This window comes from Heterodontus francisci, chromosome 41 (genome assembly GCF_036365525.1).
Source record: "Heterodontus francisci isolate sHetFra1 chromosome 41, sHetFra1.hap1, whole genome shotgun sequence".
Lineage (NCBI taxonomy): Eukaryota > Metazoa > Chordata > Chondrichthyes > Heterodontiformes > Heterodontidae > Heterodontus > Heterodontus francisci.
This window is the reverse complement of record NC_090411.1, coordinates 23645639-23665929: the sequence shown is the minus strand read 5'-3', so window position 1 is coordinate 23665929 and position 20291 is coordinate 23645639. Positions and strand designations below refer to the sequence as shown.

Here is a 20291-nt window from a genome sequence, read left to right as displayed (position 1 = left end):
TCAACCTCAGTCTATGTAAGAAAGCACACATGCCTTAATTCTAGCTCCTGCACTCAGCGAGCAGAAAATATGCAAATATGCCAACTCTCAACATTCCTACAGAGTTAAGCCAAAAGGAGCTTCCAGGTTTAATGCCCGATTTTAGTTCCAGTTCTATTTTAACAGAGATCTATTAACATTAATAGGATTAAATTACAAGGACAAGCTTGCATTCCCCTCAATAGTGAAGATTAATGGGTGATCTAATTGAGGTGTTTAAGATAATTAAAAGATTTGAGAGGGTAGATAGGGAGAAACTATTTCCTCTGCTGGAGAGTTCGGAACAAGGGTGCATAACCTTAAAATCAGAGCTAGGCTGTTCAGCGGAGATCATCGAGAACGAACTGCCTGAAAGGCTGGCAGAGGCTGATTTACTAGTAACTTTCAAAAGGAAATGGGATAGAGACTCAGAAAAGAATTGCAGGGCTATGGCGGAAAGAGCAGGGGAGTGGGATTAATTGGATAGCAGTTTCCAAGGGCCAGCACAGGCACGATAGGCTGAAAGGCCTCCATCTGTGCTGAATGAATTTGTCAGTCATATACGTGGGAAAATATAAAATCTGGCGGCCCCGAGGAGATTCTCGCTGTGACTCAATGTCCCGCCATGAGTTGCAAACTAGCACTTTCTTAGAATTTAGGATATACCCAGCATCAGGACAGATGTCTGTTCTGAGAAGAGTGTGTTTTCAATGGATTAGGCTATTTAAAGGCACAATGCCTTATTTTGGAAACTCATTTGCTGAACACTGCAGCATGATGCTGTAAAAAACAGTCATGGCAAAAGCTTTAGCTGGATAATAGTGAAGAATTGGAGTCACCTATGGCCCCTTCTGTGACAGCACAGTATCCCTTTAACAAACCTTACTGTTGCTGAAACATGGACCGTTTGATCTGCTTAATTTTCCATTTCCTCTCTGACCAACCACCTCAGCAGCGTATCATTGTCAGAAAAAAGCCACAGAGCACGCCGCACACTGAGATCCTGTGCAGTGCTTGTCATCCTATCAAACCAGCAGATCAGTCTTTGTCATGCCAGGCTTAGTCTCAGACTCCAGTGACTCATATCAAACCACTTTAGTCTTATACTCCTCAGAGAAGCTCTTTTGGATCCAGCTGCTAGAAATCAAAAGGTGACTATACATTTGTTGTTTTTCTCTCTATTTTACTTTACTCTTATCTCTGAAACCTGGTTGCAATATTTCAAGGGTGCAAGTAGATCCTCACTTTTACAGTCTTAAATGTACACTCTCCTGCAGTTAAACCGGTCGTTTGTTCAGTCATCAGTGGCCTGCATTAATACAAGTTAAGGTGCAATAAATAGAGAGAATTGATTTGAGAGAGTACTGTTAACATTGATAGCAATAGTGTAACTCACAACTGGTATAGAGTCCCAGAATCTTGCACAGTGCAATATTGACATTAACTATTGCACAGATGCACGCACACACACATATACACATGCACACACAAATACTACAACATTTATCTACCTCCTACATGGAAACTCCTATAGTTCCCTCTCTTTCTCTCTCACACACACACACACACACGGGTCGATTTTCACTGTGAGTCTATTTGAGACAGGTGGTGCCGTGGGACGGGAAGGAAACCCCAATGGGGGGCACTCGGTGAGATTGAGGTTATTTTAACTCCCAGGTCCCATTTGAATAAAGCAGAACAGTCTCCCTCAAAATCAGAGCGATTTATGTCAAGGTGTGGCAGCAATAACTGGGTCCATAGCCAACTCCTGCTGGGAGGGCAACCCAGCTCAACCCAACTCCTGCTGGGAGGGCAACCCAACTCAATCCAACTCCTGCTGGGATGTCAGCTGAACTCAGTCCATCTCCTGCTGGTAGTGTAATTCAACTCAACCCATCTCCTGCTGAAATGAATAAGCTTGCAGCTAGTAAGTCTGCCACGTTGCAAAGGATGGCAAGTCAACCACAAGTTTATTACTTTCATTCCACCAAGATTTATTTACCTCGACTGCTAATGTTTAGAGCTTTGTAAGAGTAGCACAGGGTTTGTAACTTTCTTACGCTTTTTATGTTGGAAGTCCTGGAATTCATAACCGTCTTTGCTATCAGGAGTATGTTTTTCAGTGCTATTGGTGCAGTTAACTCCTGTGGAGGAGTTTTCTCTGTACTTGGACATTGTCTGAGTCAGCCCAGTACTGTAGGCCTACAGACAGTACCATATTGTAAAGATACTGGGGGGGGGGGGGGGGGGGCGGGGTCCACTATCTGCATTGACAGTGATGGAATAGTCCTTGCTTTGTAGAATCACTTCTGTTGAAGGTTGTTTGATTATTTAATTGCATGTTTTTTTTAAAAATGCTAGCACTTAGAACATCATACGTAAGAAAATCATTGGCAAAAGATCTAAAGGGGAAATTTCGAGATTTTCTTTTCACTGAGAGTTGTCAGGATCTGGAACAGTTGACCTGAAAAGATGGTGAAAGTTGATTCCATAAATAATTTTAAATGGGAGTTGGACAGGTACTTGAGGGTAAGGATGTGTTATGGACAAAAAAACCGGGGTGTAGGGCTCTAGTGGTTAGATACAACTGAGTGGCTTGCTAGGCCATTTCAGAGGGCATGCTGTGGGTCTGGAGTCACATGTAGGCCAGACCAGGTAAGGACAGCAGATTTCCTTCCCTAAAGGACATTAGTGAACCAGATGGGTTTTTACAACAATCGACAATGGTTTCATGGCCATCATTAGACTAGTTTTTAATTCCAGATTTTTATTAAGTTCAAATTCCACCTTCTGCTGTGGTGGGATTCAAACCCATGTCCCCAGAGCAATACCCTGGGTCTCTGGGTTACTAGTCCAGTGATAATACCACTACGCCACCGCCTACCCCCTAAGTACAACAACTGTTTCAAAGAGATAGCACAGGCACGATAGGCCAAATGGCCTCCTGTGTTAGAAGTTTCTATGGTATATGCCTGTCCTGAGTGGCTAACGTCACCCATAGGCTCTTTAGTTTGAGTATTTCAGATGCCAGTGGAGACCAAACTGAGACCTGGCTGGCAGTGACAGTCCAGTCAGGCTGGAGACAGTTGGGCTTTTACTGCTTGGGTAGAGACAGTCATAAGAGCGGTAACCCCAACATGCCCCACCTCCAACCCTTCCCAAATCCATCACTCTTTGCTGCCAATACTTGTCTGGTCAGCTCCCTCCTCAGACAATTACACATTATCCACCAACATCTCTATAGCCTGGTCTGTGAAGCAGGATTCCTCCAATTCTCAGGGAGCCACTTCAAAGAAGCTTTGAGTGTTACTCAGCAGATGAAGAAAAAATATTCCCCACTTGCATTGGGCATGGGGTCTTGTCAGGTGCTTCAGCATTGCGAAAGCAAGCATTTAGTGCACATGGCCCTCGAAGGGACACCTCCGCGTTCCCAAACATATCAGTTTTGGACTGAGCAGAAATCTCAGCAGTACTCAGGAAACCAGTCCCAATTTGGGTAAACATCCGATAGTGGGCGGAGAGATGGCATATTCCCTCCTGATGTTGGCCACTTGTAAACCTGAATTTTAGCCCATCGGGCCTCATTATCATAACGAGGGCTAATCTCGCGTTTAACGAATATTAGCGGTTTTCTTTCCCACCGAAGAGGGGGTGTGGAATCTGGCAGCTCTTCTGGAGACCTAAGTGGGCAAGGGCACACTGTGCCTCTTTAATGTCCATGCCCCACTAAGAACCGAGTTACAATTGCCAAAACCCATTGCAACCAACAGAAAGAGAGGAAGCTTCAATCATAGGGACATAGGGACAGGGGGGAGACCATCCAGCCCCTCGAAGGTGCTCCGCCATTCAATTAAATAATGGCTGATCTATATCTTAATTACATCTACCCAACTTGGTGTCATAGTCCTTTGCCTAATAAAAATCGACCAAACTCAGTTTTGACCTGTTCAATTGCACCCCAGCCTCAACAGTGTAATTGGGGGAGAGGGTTCCAGATTTCCTCTGCCTGTTGTGTGAAGAGGTGCTTCCTGACGTCACCCCTGACCGGCCTGACTCTCACTTTAAGGCCAAGCCCTAGGGGGGGGGGGGCCCATAGAATTCAGCCCGAGGAGTCTGCTCGCTCTCCAATTGGGAGCCGAGAGGATGGACCATTTGGGCAACCAGTGGCTGGAGTGTTGCCGTGGGGGTGGTTGGAGGTGGAGGTGGGTCCTAGGACGGAATCTCCAGGAATACGTCCAAGCAGAGTTGGCAACCCTACCCTCTACATACTTTCTAACTGTGTCTTTCAAACTGTGCCCTCCCACCACGCTTCCCAGGGTACTGGTGAAAGACCACTTCCCCAGTTACCAGCTGTCAAAGGGAAGTGGGTTTGAGTTTTACTGACAAGTGACAAGTTGCTGATGCACTCTCTTACAGCTACGCAGGCTCACAAGTCAGGATTACCAGAAACCCAACCCAAAAAAGGCTGCGAGTACGCAGTCAATCTTTCAGCTCTGAGAAAGGGAAAGTTTTGATGGATGTTAGAGTTCCTTTTATGCATTTCCAGCAGTTTCTGTTTCAGTTTCTTTCAGTTTTTCCTAGGAATTCAAAAGCATTCATCCTTTCATTTCATTGACGTTCTTTCCCCAGGCACTATATAAATATAAGTTGTTGTTGTTGTTGTTGTTGTTGTTGTTGTTCTAGTATTGTCAGGAGGTCATGGTTGCCTGGCACAGCTGGCCAAGAGAGCTACAGTGAAAGCTTCTGCACCAACGCCCCATCGTACTTCACCTGCCCCCCCAGCCACCACTGTCTCCCCACCCACTGCCTACTCCCCAATACCCCCAACCGCATCGCCCCTCACCTCCCCCACATCACAACAGCCCCCCACCGAATCCCATCTCACCTCAAGAACAACTTGTATTTATATTGCAACTTTAACTTAATAAAACATCCCAAGGCGCTTCGCAGGAGCTTTATAAAACAAAATTTGATACCGAGCCACTTCAGGCGATAATAGGGCAGATGACCAAAAGCTTGGTCAAAGAGGTAGGTTTTAAGGAGCGTCCTCAAGGAAGAAAGAGAGTTGCAGAGTCGAAGAGGTTTAGGGAGGGAATTCCAGAGCTTAGATCCTAGACAGCTGGAGGCATGGCTGCTAATGGTGGAGCAATTAAAATCAGGAACATAGGAAATAGGAGCAGGAAAAGGCTACTCAGCCCCTCGAGCCTGCTCCACCATTCAACTAGATCATGGCTGATCTTCTACCTCAACGCCATTTTCCCCACACAATCCCCATATCCCTTGATGCCTTTAATATCTACAAATCTATCGATCTTTGTCTTGAATATACTCAATGACTGAGCCTCCACAGCCCTCTGGGGTAGAGAATTCCAAAGATTCACAGTCCTCTGAGTGAAGAAATTCCTCCTCATCTCAGTCCTAAATGGTCCACCTCTTATTCTGAGACTGTGTCTCCTGGTTCTAGACCCTCCAGCCTGGGGAAACATCCTTCCTGCATCTACCCTGTCGAGCCCTGTAAGAATTTTGTATGTTTCAATGAGATCACCTCTCATTCGTCTAAACAGGCCGAATCTCCTCAATCTGCTCATAAGACAATCCCGCCATCCCAGAAATTAGTCTGGTGAACCTTCGTTGCACTCCCTAGATGGCGAGTATATCCTTCCTTAGGTAAGGAGATGCTCAAGAATCCAGGATTCAATGAGCGCAGATACCTCGGAGGGTTGTGGGGCTGGGGCAGATGACAGAGATAGGGAGGGGTGAGGCCATGGAGGAATTTGAAAACGAAGGTGAGAATTTTTAAATCGAGGTGTTGCTGAACCGGAGTGTACCTCATCTCCCACACCAGCCCACACACCCCAGGCACCCCCCACCCCCCCACCCCCAGCTGTCTCCCCACCACCCCTACTGACCCCCATCGCACGTTACCACCCCCCAACAGCCTCTACTATCCCCCATTAGATCTCACCTCCCCCACCCCCACCACCTCCACTCCCTCCTACTACCAACCCCGAGTAGTTAATGATCACTGTGAACCTCCAATTCCAGTAGGTCTCTGTGCACAGTACACTAAACTACAGTGCAAATATAAGCTAAGGGAGTCAGCAATACTTTGAAGAAGGCACAACATTGAAGGTCACAGTCAACCTGACTGATGTTTGCATCAATGAGACCGACTACCACGCCCTCCAGCACATCACTTGCTGAAGGCGCTCAACTCAGTACGGAACCTGACCAGCATTGTGTCACACTGCACAATGCTTTGCTCACTGGGCCATCTCATCAGGCAATTGTAAATCAATAATTTCCTTAACATTTCCTACTATTTTCTACCAGAAAAGTACTTTTTTTAAAAAAAAGTTCCATTCTTCCACCAATTTGCCACCTGGCCTCCCTCTTCTGCACTGTTCCACTGGCTCCATTGACCTCCTATTCCCGCAATAGTCAATGGAAACAGAAACCAGGGCTGATTTTTCATTTCCTAATGTTGGTAAATGATTGAAATTGGCGGAGCAGAAGGAGACAGAGTAGGGACAATGGGCAGGTACTCTAATTGTCATGATGCGACTCGTGGTGTCCTGCAAGGATCTGTGTTGGGGCCTCAACTATTTACTGTATTTATTAATGACTTAGATGAAGGGGTAGAAAGCCACATATCCAGATTTGCCAATGGCACAAAGATAAGCAGTATTGTAAGCAGTGTAGATGGAAGCATAACATTACAAAGAGATTTTAATAGATTAAAAGATTAGGCAAAACTGTGGCAAATGGATTTCAATGTAGGCAAATGTGTGGTCATTCGCAAGGGCCTAAAATGGATAGAACAGCGTATAGCCCGAGTGGTCAAAATCTGGAAGCAGTGGAGATCCAAAGAGACTTGAGGGCCCAGGTACATAGATCATTAAAATGTCATGGACAGGTATGGCAAAATGATCAAAAAGGCTAATGGAATGCTGACCTTTATAACTAGAGACCAGAATACAAGGGGGTAGAAGTCATGCTTCAGCTATACAAAGCCCTGGTTAGACCACAGCTGGAGTTACTGTGAGCAGTTCTGGACACGGCACCTTGGGAAGGTCTTGGAGGGAGTGCAGCGTAGATTTACCAGAATGATACCTGGACAGGAAGGGTTGAAATATGAGGAGAGATTACACATACTAGGGTTGTATTCCCTGAAATGATTTGCTCAAATTTTTCAAGATATTAAGGGGAACAGATAGAGTAGAGAGAAACTATTTCTGTTGGTTAGAAAGTCTAGGACTAGGGGGCAAAGTCTAAAGATTAGAGCCAGACCTTTCAGAAGTGAAATTAGAAAACACTTCTACACACAAAAGGTGGTAGAAGTTTGGAACTCTCTTCCATAAACAGCAATTAATACTGGATCTATTGTTAATTTTCAATCTAGGATTAATAGATTTTTGCTACCCAAAGGTATTAAGGGATATTGGGCAATGTTGGGTATATGGAGTTAGGTCGCAGATCAGTCATGATCTCATTGAATGACAGGACAGGTTCGAGGGGCTGAATGGCCTCCTCCTGTTCCTATGGGAGCAGGAAGGTCAAAGGGCAACTGAGACCAACCAACTCAACACAGGCCAGAGAGTGAATCTATCATAATTCTTCAAACATCTGCATTGGCATCCCTCAAATTAGGATATAACTGATAATCTAAACTTTAATCTTTAAACCAGGACAGTTTGGATGACGTTTCGCATGCTTTGTATTCAGGTGATCATGTACCACATCATGAGTCAGTACTTTGAAGAGAGGAAGGAAGCAAAGCAGAGCTAATTCACCACGCTGCCCAATCCCTAACATATCTTGCCAAAAATATCTACCCCTGTAAAACATGTTGAAATATATCAGAGTACTTCTTTACTGCTGAGAAATCAGAGTACACAGGCAAAGGGGTAAGCCTCAGAGCTCAGGCCATCCAAATAAGTAGCAGAGAAGATGAGTTAGATTAAGTAAGGTGATACCAATTGTGAGTTTATAAGGCCTTTTGATTGAAGGTAGAAGGAAAGTCCGAGGGAGATAAGGAGTTGGACAGTTTTGGCAATCTGACGAAGAATGAGAGAGTCAGAGATAGCGGGTTGAGTCTTGATCTGAACACTGAGGATGCAAGAAAGTACTGCAAGGTGGTCCATTTGGAGTTTATGCTGAAGATTGTAAGATCATTGCACGTGACTAAGCTTGTTGCATGCAGTACAGAATGGCAAATATTTGTTTTTCATATTTGGGATAAGTTTCAATGCAGAAGTAAGAACGATTTGTCTTTCATAACATCAGGATGTGCTTGACAACCAATTAAGTACTTTTCCAGTGTAGTCACTGTTACACTATTGGACACGTAGCAATCTATGTGCAGCAAGGTCCCAATGACAGCCAGTTGATAATGATCAGATGCAGCAAAGGCTATGGGCCCTGATAGCATCCCAGCTGTAGTGCTGAAGACGTACTCCAGAACTAGTCATGCCTCTAGCCAAGCTGGTCCAGTACAGCTACAACTCTGGCATCTACCCGACAATGTGAAAAATTGCCCAGGTATGTCCACAAAAAGCAGGACAAATCCAATCCAGCCAAATACTGCCCCATCAGTCTCCTCTCAATCATCAGCAAAGTGAAGAAAGGTGTCATTAACAGCCCAATTAAGTGGCATTTGCTCATCAGTGCTCAGTTTGGGTTCCGTCAGGACATGACCTCATTAAAGCCTTGGTCCACACATGGACAAAAGCGCTAAATTCCAGAGGTGAGGTACAAGTGACTGCCCTTGATGTCAAGGCAGCATTTGACTGGGTGTGTTCTCAAGGAGCCCCTAGCAAAATTGAAGTGAATGGGAATCAGAGGGAAAACTCTCCACTAGTTGGTGTCATACCTAGCTCAAAGGAAAATAGTTGTGGTTTTGGAAGCCTGAATCATCTCAGTTCCAGGACATTGTTGCAGGAGTTCCTCAGCGTAGTGTCCTAAGCCCAACTATCTTCAGCTATTTCATCAATGACCTTCTCTCTGTCATAAGGTCAGAACTGCTGATGATTGCACTGTGTTCAGTTCCATTTGCAACTCCTCAGATACTGAAGCAGTCTGTGTCCATATGCAGCAAGACCTGGACAATGTTCAGACTTGGCCTGATAAATGGCAACTAACATTCACACCACACAAGTGCTAGGCAATGACCATCACGAACAAGAGAGAATCTAACCATTTTCCCTTGATGTTCAATGGCATTACCATTGCTGAATCCCCCACCATCAACAGCCTGGGTTGGGGGTGAGGGGGTGGTGGGGGGGGGTGGGGGGAGGGGGTGGTCCCATTGACCAGAAAGTTAACTGGACCAGCCATATAAACCTGTGGCTACAACAACAGGTCAGAGGCTGGGAATTCTGCAGCCAGAAACTCACATCCTGACTCCCCAATGCCTGCCACCATCTACAAGGCACAAGTCAGGAGTGTGATGGAATACTCTCCACTTGCCTGGATGAGTGCAGCTCCAACACTCAAGAATCTTGACAGCATCCAAGACAAAGCAGCCCACTTGATCTGCACCCCATCCACAACCATAAACATTCACTCCGTCCATCACCAACGCACAGTGGCAGCAGTGTGTACCATCTACAAGATGCACTGCAGCAACTCACCAAACTTCCTTCGACAGCACCTTCCAAACCCATGACCTCTAACACCTAGAAGAACAAGGGGAGCAGACACACGGAAACACCACCACCTGCAAGTTCCCCTCCAAGTCACACACCATCCTGACTTGGAACTATATCACCGTTCCTTCACTGTCGCTGAGTCAAAATCCTGGAACTCCCTCCCTAACAGCATTTTCACATTTTAAATTTTAAAAAGCTTCTCTTATTTTTCCTTTCTGTCTCTTTTTTTTCTCTCTTCTAATCCAATCTTTCTTTCCCTCTCTTTATTTCTCTTTCTATACCCAATTTGAATCCAATTCCTTCCTTCTGTCATTCCTTGAATCTTGTTGCTTACAAAAAGAAAGATTTGCATTTATACCATTCATGGCCACCAGACGTCCCTAAGTGCTTCACAGTCAATGGAGGACATTTGAAATGTAGCCACTATTGTAATGCTGGTAACGTGGCAGCTAATTTGCGCACAGCAAGCTCCCACAAACAGCAATGTGATAATGACCAGATAATCTGTTTTTAGTTGGTGTTGATAGGACACCAGGTAGAATTCCACTGCTTTTTCTTTCCAAGAGTGCCATGGAATCTTTTACATCCACCTGAAGGCGCCTCAGTCCTATCCAATAGTCAGCATCTCCGACAATACAGCACTCTCTCAGTACTACACTGGAGGGTCAGCCTTGCATGGGACTTGAACACACAACTTTGTGATTCAGAGGCAAGAGTGCTACTCACTGAGCCACAAGGCAATAGGTTGCTGGCTCCATCATTCATCAAGGTCCTGGATGCCCTGTTGCCCTCTTTGCACCTCTATCAGCTCACACCTCCAGCAAATTAGGCTGCAATGTACTTTTGAACTAAAAGGTGCAGAAAAAGGGCCGAACTAAGAGGGCATCTACTTCAGCAAACTCTGGCCTAATAATTTCAGATTATTCTGAGAGTAACACTCTAACAACCTGTTCATGCTAAATTGCCAACCTTTTCTCGGCTGACAAAGCAAACTGAAACTGACACAGGAATCGACAGTCTTGCAAAATATTTGAAATAAAAGGAATCGTTGAAAAAGCCCCAAGGAGAGTAAGTGAAACCACAACACATGGTCTTTACTAACTGCAAAGTCTGCACTAGCAGATCCGGTAAATTAGTTTTTTTTCTAAATTAAGTGAAGGCAGTTTGTATTTTTTTTTCAACAGTTTTATTGATTGAATGTCACTCTGACCCACTTTTGGCTCCTTCTTCCGTGTCATTTCACAGGCACAACTCGAAAACCGGCTCCTGCCATTAACTCGATGCATCATATTAGCTGAGCTTAAATGCTGTTTAAGCATAGAGTCATAGAGAGATACAGCACTGAAACAGGCCCTTCTGCATCTTCTCCATTATGATCACAAAAGTGTAGGTTTCTTCAGAAGGGAGTAGCCTTTGTTCTAGAAATAGTGAGCGTAAGAAATCTTCCCACTGTGCATATTACGCAGGATTACATAGTATATCCAGCACAGAAATGGGCCATTCGTACCATCTGCTCTGTGCTGGTGTTCATGCTCCACACGAGACCCCTCCCATTTCTCTTGGACTAAGCCTATCAGCATCTCCCACTATTCCTTTCTCCTTCAGGGACTTCTCTAGCTTCTCAAATGAATCTATGCTCTTCGCCTCAGCTATTCCCAGTGGTAGTGAGTTCCACATTCTCACCATTCTCTGGGTGAAGAGGTTTCTCCTGAATCCCTTATTGGATTTGTTAGTGGCTATCATATATTTATGAGCCCTAGTTCTGGACTCCCCCACAAGTGGAAACATCTTCTCTATGTGTATCCTATCAAACCCTTTTATAATTTTAAAGACATCTATCAGGTCATCCCTCAGCTTCCTCTTTTATAGAGAAAAGAGGTGCCAGCCTATTAAATCTTTTCTGATAGGTATAACCTCTCAGTTCTGGTGTCATCCTTGTAAATCTTTTTTTTTGTACCTTCTCCAGCGCCCGATGTTCTAAGTATGGTCTAATATGATATTGTTAATCCATAGAAATCAAAGGAAATCTCCCCCATAGTCTGGATGTCATTACATCTGATAAATAGGCACATATTCATTTTAGAAAGCGTGAGAGTTGACACTGGACTGCACTAAAGACCTTGGGGTAGAGTTTCTGCTTCGTGCGCAATTGGTGATCAATTGCCGCCCAAAATTGCGTTCTGAGAATTTTTTTTCTCGACTTTCTGCTCAAACCTATTTGCATATTGCTGAACACAAAACCTGTCTCGTGAATCAGCACAATCGGGCAGTGCTTTATAACGTAATATTTTCATTAAATTTGCTTTAAAAAATGCTCCTTGATTTATTTAAGAGTGGTAACTTGGTGCATTTTGATTGATACAGCCTGAAATGGGTTTATCAAAAAAAAAAAAAGATTTTTTTTTATTACGGTGTCAATCCACCCACCTGTGAGTAACCCAATTTTAAAAAAGTATGCTGAATCATGTTGGAATTATATTGGTGTACAGTAGTTGACTTCTTATTAAATCAAAACAAAATTATAGCTCTTCGAAGGCCTGCGAACGGCTGCAATTAGCAGAAATCTCCAATGGTGATTAGTTTATCCTTGGAGCACGGCTAGTTTTGTGGACAGAGTTTCTAGTGCGATGTTTTTCAAACGAGCGCTAAAGATCCCACAACTCGATTTGCGCTGAACGTAATTTGCACTTAAAGTTCTGCAATCAGAAATGCCAGGCCCTTATCCCTCATTAACATTGCCTAATATTCCCTCTCCTGTTGTAAGCTAACTACTTCATGCATTCTCACATCACTCAGTTTGTTGTTTTCATATTGAACAACAAAAAGAACTTACATTTGTATAGCACCTTTAACATAGCAAAACATCCCAAGGCGCTTCAGGGGAGCTTAACCAGTCAAAACTCAACACCGAGTCATGTAGGGAGATATTCAGACAGGTGACCAAAAGCTTGGAAAAAGAGGTATGCTTTAAGGAGTGTCTTGAAGGAGGAGAGAGAGGTGGCGAGGTTTAGGAAGGGAATTGCAGAGCTTAGGACCCAGGCAGCTGAAGGCACAGCCGCCAATGGTGGAGCGATGTAAATCAGAAATGTGCAAGAGGTCAGACTTGAAGGAGAGCAGAGGGGGTGATGGGTGAACGGGACTTGGTGCGAGTTAAGATACGAGCAGCAGAGTTTTGGATGAGCTCAAGTTCACATCCTGTAACTACTGTGATCTTTGTAGGAGTTACTCTGCACTCGGTCATTGTAAGAACTGGCATCACTCCTTATATCCCACCACCTCTCCCCACCCCCCACCCCCCATTGTGCTGAAGGAGCTGATTGTCAGCCACCTCACTCAACTAGCCATTATACAAGACTGGCCAGCAGGGTTGACCAGCTTCTTCTCAACTGCGGTCCACACCTGTGCAACTTCTAACAGTGCTGAGGGAATGCTGCACTGTTGTAGGTGTTGTCTTTACAATGCAACATTAAACCGAGGCCCCATCTGCCTTCTCAGGTGGACGTAAAAGATCCAATGATGATATCAAAGAGTAGGGGAATTCTCCGCAGTGTCCGGGGCAATATTTATCCTTAAAATCGATCATCTGGTTCTTTGTCCAATTGCTGTTTGTGGAAGCTTGCTGTGCACAAACTGAGAGCTATGTGTCCAACATTACAAAAGTTACACTTCAAAAATACTTCATTGACTGTTACGCATTCTGAGAGATCTTGAGGTCATGAAAGGTGCTATATAAAAGCAAACACTTTATTTCTCTTGCTCTCTCGACTGAAGGAAATCTGTGTCTGTCTGAAGATGCCTCATTCACATGTTAGCCCTTCTCTAAACCACAAGGAAGCAGGGAACTCAGAGATAATTCCTGAAGGCAAATTCTCAACAGCAATGCAAAAGAGTTAGGCTAATCCCTCCACAGAAGTCAGAATCACAATAAAATTCCAGCTCATCTAGCTCAACCAATACGGCAATCACCAAATAGAACATTGGCACCAGGTATTCCACCCAAATTGCTGGGACCTCTAAACCACGAACTTACTACTCAGTTACCCATGAACTACAGCAGGAATCTCAATGTCTGCAAAGTGCATCTATCATATGGTTTGGGCAACAAAAAGAGAGAATTTGCATTTAGTAAGTTCCTCAGGATATCCTACCAACTAATTACTCTGACAGTATGTAGGCGAACACAATGGCAGTCAATATAGGCTGTCCAAGATTCCTAAGCCGCTAAAGATGAATGATTGATGAATCTCCTTCTTCTGCTCATAATGATTGAGGGAGAAACATCCTGCTCCTCCTCAATAGTGCCATGATTTATTTTTTTTGTTAAATCGAATGGAACAGGTTAATGCTTGTGATGGTAGTTCATCTGGAGCATGGCATGTCCAGCCATGCAGCACCCTATCCACCTGAGTGCCAGCCTAGATAAGATGGCGTGCTCAAGACTCTGAAGCGGAGCTTCACATCCACAATCTTCTCACTCTGGGACAAGAGTGTGATCGACCAAGCCAAGCTGATATTTACGATATTCTTTGAATGAAAATAAATGGCAGGATTTTCGCCCCAGTATGGGGCTGAGAATGGAGATGGGTGGGCGCATGATTGCACACCACTGGCTGTTGTGACAGTTTACTGGCACCATCCCACCCCCAGGTCATTCTGCTGGAGGCCGGATCAGGGCGGTAACTGGTTAAGGCCATTAATATGCCATGGATCAGAGGCCACCTGGAATTTTCCAGTCAGCCTAGAGGCAGATGACCAGGGTAGGGCCAGCGCTCCAGGCAGACTCTGAGGCCCCCTCCCCATCTATTTGGCTACCGGTGCAGCCGTAGGCTGCCCTCCATAATGGTGGCCCCGGCAGCTGTTGCCATTTTTAATTTTAAATTTTTTAAACTTGCTGAGAGGACACCTCAAGATGGAGACGCCCTCGCTCTCCTTTATCTGCAACGACAGGCTTCAGTTACTTCCGAGCTGGAGGGCCTCCTATTGGCCCGGCAGCTTCAGGAGCCCACCCATGTCCTTACTCGGACAGCAAGTGCGCCCTCTGGCAACTATTTGGCCAATCAATACAAAATCACTGTCGGGTGACTGTTCCTGACAAAGTCCAGGGTTGTCACCTGCATTTGAGCCTGATGTCAGGGTCCCGACCCAAAATGCAAAATCCTGACCAAACAGTACAAAGTTCTGATTAGCGCCGGAAATACAATCACAGAATTTCATTTAGGTCATTTTAGTAGGTAACACAAGTTTGTTTTGATTTATTTTACAGGTTTTGATTTGAGCAGCAGATAGGCGAAATGGTGAGTGTGTTTCCCTCTTATTTCTACATGGTGATATGAAACATTAAACAACAAACTATTTCATTTGGGTGTAATTATTAAAACCCAGGCCACAAGATTTGTGAATTAAACTATTACCTGCATGTTATAACTGTGTGTCCCACATTCTCTGTTAGGGACGGGACATGCTAATAATTTCCTTTCCCACATTTTTTTTTAATCTTCTCTCTTGATGGTATTGACTCATGTTGGGGTAATGTTGCCATCTCTGGTTGGACGTATTCCTTGGAGGATTCATCACATGAAACTGTCCCACCCAGTCTATCAACAAGTAAACCTCGCAATGTCCCATTTTCCCACAGCTAGTTGAGAAGCAAACAGACTCTCCATATCTGACTGAATGCTTCTGAACTTCAGTCAAACAGCCCTCTATTCCCATTGCCAAAGCTATTGCGAGAAAATTAATTACAAACACACAATTTTTTTTATTATTCATTCACAGAATGTGGCCATTGCTGGCAAGGCCAAAATTTATTAAACGTCCCCGTGCAACTGATGGCTTGCTCGCCTATTTCAGAGGGCAGCCATACTACTGTGGAGTCTGGGGTCATATATAGGTCAGAGCAGTAAGGACAGCAGATTTCCTTCACTAAAGGACTTTAGTGAGACAGGTGAGTTTTTACAACAATCCAGCAGTTTCATTCTCACCATTACTCACATGAGCTTTTCAATTCCAGGTTTACTTAATTAACTGACTAAATCAAGGTCTTTAGGCTCACACATAAAGAAGGTCTAACTATAAAAGTCTAACTGTCATGTTGGGATTTGAACTCATGTCTCTGAATTATTTGTCCAGGTCCCGAGATCACTCGTCTGGTAATATGACCACTATGCTACCATATTCCCAGCTCTTAAAGTACCATTATGATTTTTTTTTCTGTTGGATATTGCTCACTGCATTTCCCTGGAGATGACTCAATTCTTGGAGACTCTGAATCAATTCTGGAGGGGTGGCTATGCTGAGGCAAAGGGCCACGGGTATTGGCTGCCTCAAGTAACTTTTATAGTTAGACCTTCTTTATGTGTGAGCCTAAAGAGGAAGACCTTGATTTTATTGAGCTTGGGGGGCAGTTATGAAGTGGGGAAGGGTGGTTGGGGGGTACTTATCCACTCCCTACTCACCCCAATCCGGCCGATTGCCATTTTAGATTGTCTGTGTCAAAGACACCCACACCAAGCAGCTCCCCGATTCATTTGTCAGTGAGTAACTCAGCCACTCAATGCAGGACAATCACAGGTACCGACCCCACCCACTGCCCCCAGTCTGTGCTGTGTTGGCTGATCTCAAGACAAGGATTCCACAACTGAGTTCAATGCAATAGAGAGGGTGCAGCAAAATCAGCCAGGCTGCCGGCTCCATCACATGTAAACAAGCCTGTGTGCATGTTGGGCAAGGCCAGGTTTGACTGGGATATCATGCAGCAACAATTTGCAATTGTAGAGCACCATCAACCTAGTAAAACACCACAGGGTGCTTCACGGAATTTGATACCGAGCCACAGAAGTGGTATTAGGGCAGGTGGCCAAAGGCTTGATCGAAGACATCGATTTTAAGGAGCATCCTAAAGGAGGAGATGGATGTAGAGACGTAGAGAGGTTTAGGGAGGGAACTGAAAGCACGGCTGCCAATGGTGGAGCGATGTAACTCGGGGATGCGCAGGAGGCCAAATTTGGAGGAGCCCGGGGTCTCAGAGGGTTGTAGAGCTGGAGGAGACTGCAGAGGTAGGGAGGGGTGAGACCATGGGGCGTATTTGAAAACAAGGATGAGAGTTTTATCGGATGGGTTGTAAAATAGCCAACTGATGCTGCGGCCTTGACTCTAACTCAGGGGTGGTATCGGTGCATACAGGTGTCAGGGCAAGTTACAATCCCAAACCCAGTGCGATTATCGTTCCTGGGCCTCATTTCCACGTTAAGGGTCAGAATCTTGCCTGAACCCAGTAGCATAGACTGCACGCTGTGTACCCACAATTATCCTGTTCCGACTGACTCAGTTATTCACTGGATAAATTCACCGAGCCACCGACTCATATGTGTGCTGCCCAGTTTGCCATTCTCTGAAGCTGGCACTGGCCCATGTGATCTGGATTTAGATGCTTAAGAATAGATCACAGAGTTGAATGCAAAGTGCTCCAACACACGGCACCCACAAATCAGGTAAAAATTCAGATTTTGCAAATGACCTTTTTTAGTGGAAATTATTCTGTGAGATCATTCAAACAACGTTAGCCACTTCCTTCCCTGAGTTGCATAAGTTCTGACGCAAATAATTTCTGCCTTTTTGTCTCACTTGACGGTCAATAATAAGTGTGAAATACTCACTATTTGAACTGAACAGATTCCATGAAAATGGAATCACACCTGTACCCCGAGCAGCTCACAGCTCGGAACACGTGCTTAGAAGGGAAATGAGTTGGTTGTCAGTCAGTGTGAAGGAATCTGATCATAGGAAAAAGGCTGAAGGTGACTCAAAACATGAGCAATGTCCTGTACCTTGTAACAATGATTTGTATTTGTGTAGCACCTTTATAGCAATAAAACGTCCCAAGGCACTTCACAGGAGCATTACAAAGAAAAATTAGACACCGAGCCACATAAAGAGATATTAGGGCAGATGACCAAAAGCTTGGTCAAAGAAGTAGGTCTTAAAGGAAGAAAGAGAGGTGGAGAGTCGGAGAGTCAGAGAGGTTTAGGGAGGGAATTCCAGAGCTAAGGGCACAGGCAGCTGAAGGCACCACTGCTAATGGCGAAGAAATTAAAATTGGGGATAATCAAGAGGCCAGCATTTGATGACCACCAATATCTCGGAGGGGTGTGAGGCTTGAGGAGATTGCAGAGATAGGGAGTGGTGAGGCCTTTGAAAGCAAGGATGAGAATTTTAAAAGCAAAGGCGTTGCTCAACCAGATGCCAATGTAGGTCAACAAGCACAGGGGTCATAGGTGAACATGACTTGGCGTCAGTAAGGACACAGCCAGCAGGCTGGTTCCCTTAAAGAGCAATTTCTTTGCTGTAACAATCCCTCGATGTAAGTTGGGTTGCTAAGCCCTCCAGGATTGCACTAGAGACCCCAGAAATAAGAGATTGATCCCCCGGGCGCTGCTGTGAGTAACCAGGCAGAAACATCATGGGCACATTAACAGAAATTGTGCTTTTCTTCCCAATATCCTTGAGCATTTTTGTTTATTATCACTTTTTTCATACACATCCTCTTTTGGGATGTGAGCATCACTGGCCAGGCTGACATTTATTGATACAAAAACAAAAAATGCTGGAGTCACTCAGCAGGTCTGGCAGCATCTGTGGAAAGAGAAGCAGAGTTAACGTTTCGGGTCAGTGACCCTTCTTCGGAACATTTATTGATCCTTAGTTCTTTTAATTTCTGTACTCAGACCCCCGAAATCTCTCTACTCCTCCACAGTTCCTCGCTTCTCCCCATGCAGAAAATACTCTGATCGATCTTTCTTAGATTCTATAAGAAATTAAGCGAGGCGAGAGGACAGGTAGGGAAAGTGTTGAACCTACTTGCTCCTAGTCTATAATAAAAGCAAAATACTGCAGATGCTGGAAATCTGAAATAAAAACAGAAAGTGCTGGAAATAGTCAGCCGGTCAGGCAGCATCTGTGGAGAGGGAAGCAGGGTTAACGTTTCAGGTCTGTGACCTTTCATCAGAACTGCTTCAAGCAAGTGAAGTGGGGTGGGGGGGGGGGGTGCGGGGGAGCGGAGTTTGATGGGGAAGAGAACAAAAGGGAAGATATGTAAGAGAGTGGAGGGCAGGAGATATTAAATAACAAAGCTGTCATGAGACAAAGGAAAAGAGCGTGTTAATGCTTGTGGTGAAAGACAAAGCATTAGTCCAGAGAGAGTGTTAATGGCGGAATAATGAGCAGCTCTGACTACATGAAAAAAACAGGCACATGGTTAAAAAATAAAAGAAAATAATTTTTAAAATAGAAAAATATTTTAAAAAGGCTAGTCGTGTTCTGAAATTGCTGAACTCAATGTTGAGTCCGCTAGGCTGGAGCATGCTTAATTGAACAAACAGGTGCTGCTCCTCGAGCTTGTGTTGGTGCTCACTGGAACACTGCAGCAGGTCCCAGTTTATAGCTGAGATCGCAATGTCCATTGACTGATCTCCTCGAAACTTCATGTCAGTTTATGAAAGTGGAACAGACCATAACATTCCGCTTGGGTTTCTAGGCAGGCCACTATCTCTGTGGGGTTTGACGATCCTTTGAATAGTTGAGCATCTCTCCAGTCAATCACACACACAGAAACGTATTTGACTTGTATCTGACCTCAGCTTTAGTCATGGTCTATCAGATAATCTGCTATCTAATTAGTTGTTGTGACTTGACTGAATATTAGACTAGTTTCGGTCACCTCACACACTTCAGACAAAACAGATGCGATTTGTTTACTTGATGCTATTTTTCTCTGACTTATCCTTTACGGCTTGATTAAAACGTTCCAGCATTTTCCAACCGTTGCATACCTTCCCACATGTTTATACTCTTCATAGGATCATCTAGCATCAACACCAAGGACCAAATGGCCTCCTTCCGTGCTGTATTATTCTGTAGCCGCGGACTCAGAACAGCTAGTCATTGCATCTTACAGCACAGAAGGAGGCCATTCGGCCCATCATGCCAGCGCTGGCTCTTGGAAAGAGATTTACTCTCACTCATCCGCTCTTTCCCCATAGCCCCGTAGACTTTTCCTTTCCTAGTAATTGTCAAATTTCCTTTTGAATGTTTCCAGCCGCCTTTCAGGCAGCACATTCCAGATCACAACAATTTTCTGCATTTAGAAGGAAAATTTCTCCTCGTCTCCCTTTTGCTTCGTTTGATAGGTGGAGTGGAAGTGCTACTCAAGCCAAAAGAAACCTCGAGCCTCCAATGTAGCAACTCACCTCCGATTCCCCTCTGGCCACTTATTCTGTGCTGGGCAACAAGGGGTTCCTGGAAGCGGCCGGCGAACCACTCAATTTCAACAACCAGGCAGCCAACTCCCAACGCTTGGTCTGTCGTGGAGCCATCAAAATTGGTCAAGCCTCCTTACTACCACTCCCAGGCTTGGAGGTTTGCTAGGCCGCATTACCACCCAGGAGTAAAAATGAAACCCATGCCCCCAGTGTAAGGAGGCTATTCAAAAATGTTGGGAGAGGGGGGAGGGGGTGCCAGAGTCAGACCAAAAATAGTAATCAGGAGAACCAACCCTGGCTAATTCTTCCCCTCTGTAGCCCAGGTTAGCTTACTTCTTCACACAAATAATACAAACCTGGAACTCTC

General features: G+C 44.8%; 1 protein-coding gene across 4 annotated transcripts in view; it reads left to right on the top strand.

The window, feature by feature from the left end:
- Positions 1-1015: 1015 nt before the first annotated feature.
- Positions 1016-20291, top strand: part of LOC137353358 (interleukin-2 receptor subunit beta-like) — an 81300-nt gene continuing 62024 nt past the window's right edge. For 2 of the 4 annotated variants that reach the window (XM_068019531.1, XM_068019528.1), the window contains exons 1-3: positions 1016-1169; positions 14932-14962; positions 15444-15612. Coding sequence is in view for 1 of the 4 variants with exons in the window: in XM_068019530.1 (XP_067875631.1) it covers positions 14960-14962 (3 nt within the window). In the remaining 3 variants the exon portion in view is untranslated. The remainder of the gene's footprint in view (positions 1170-14931; positions 14963-15443; positions 15613-20291) is intronic. The other 2 variants (XM_068019530.1, XM_068019529.1) reach the window with 1 other exon arrangement.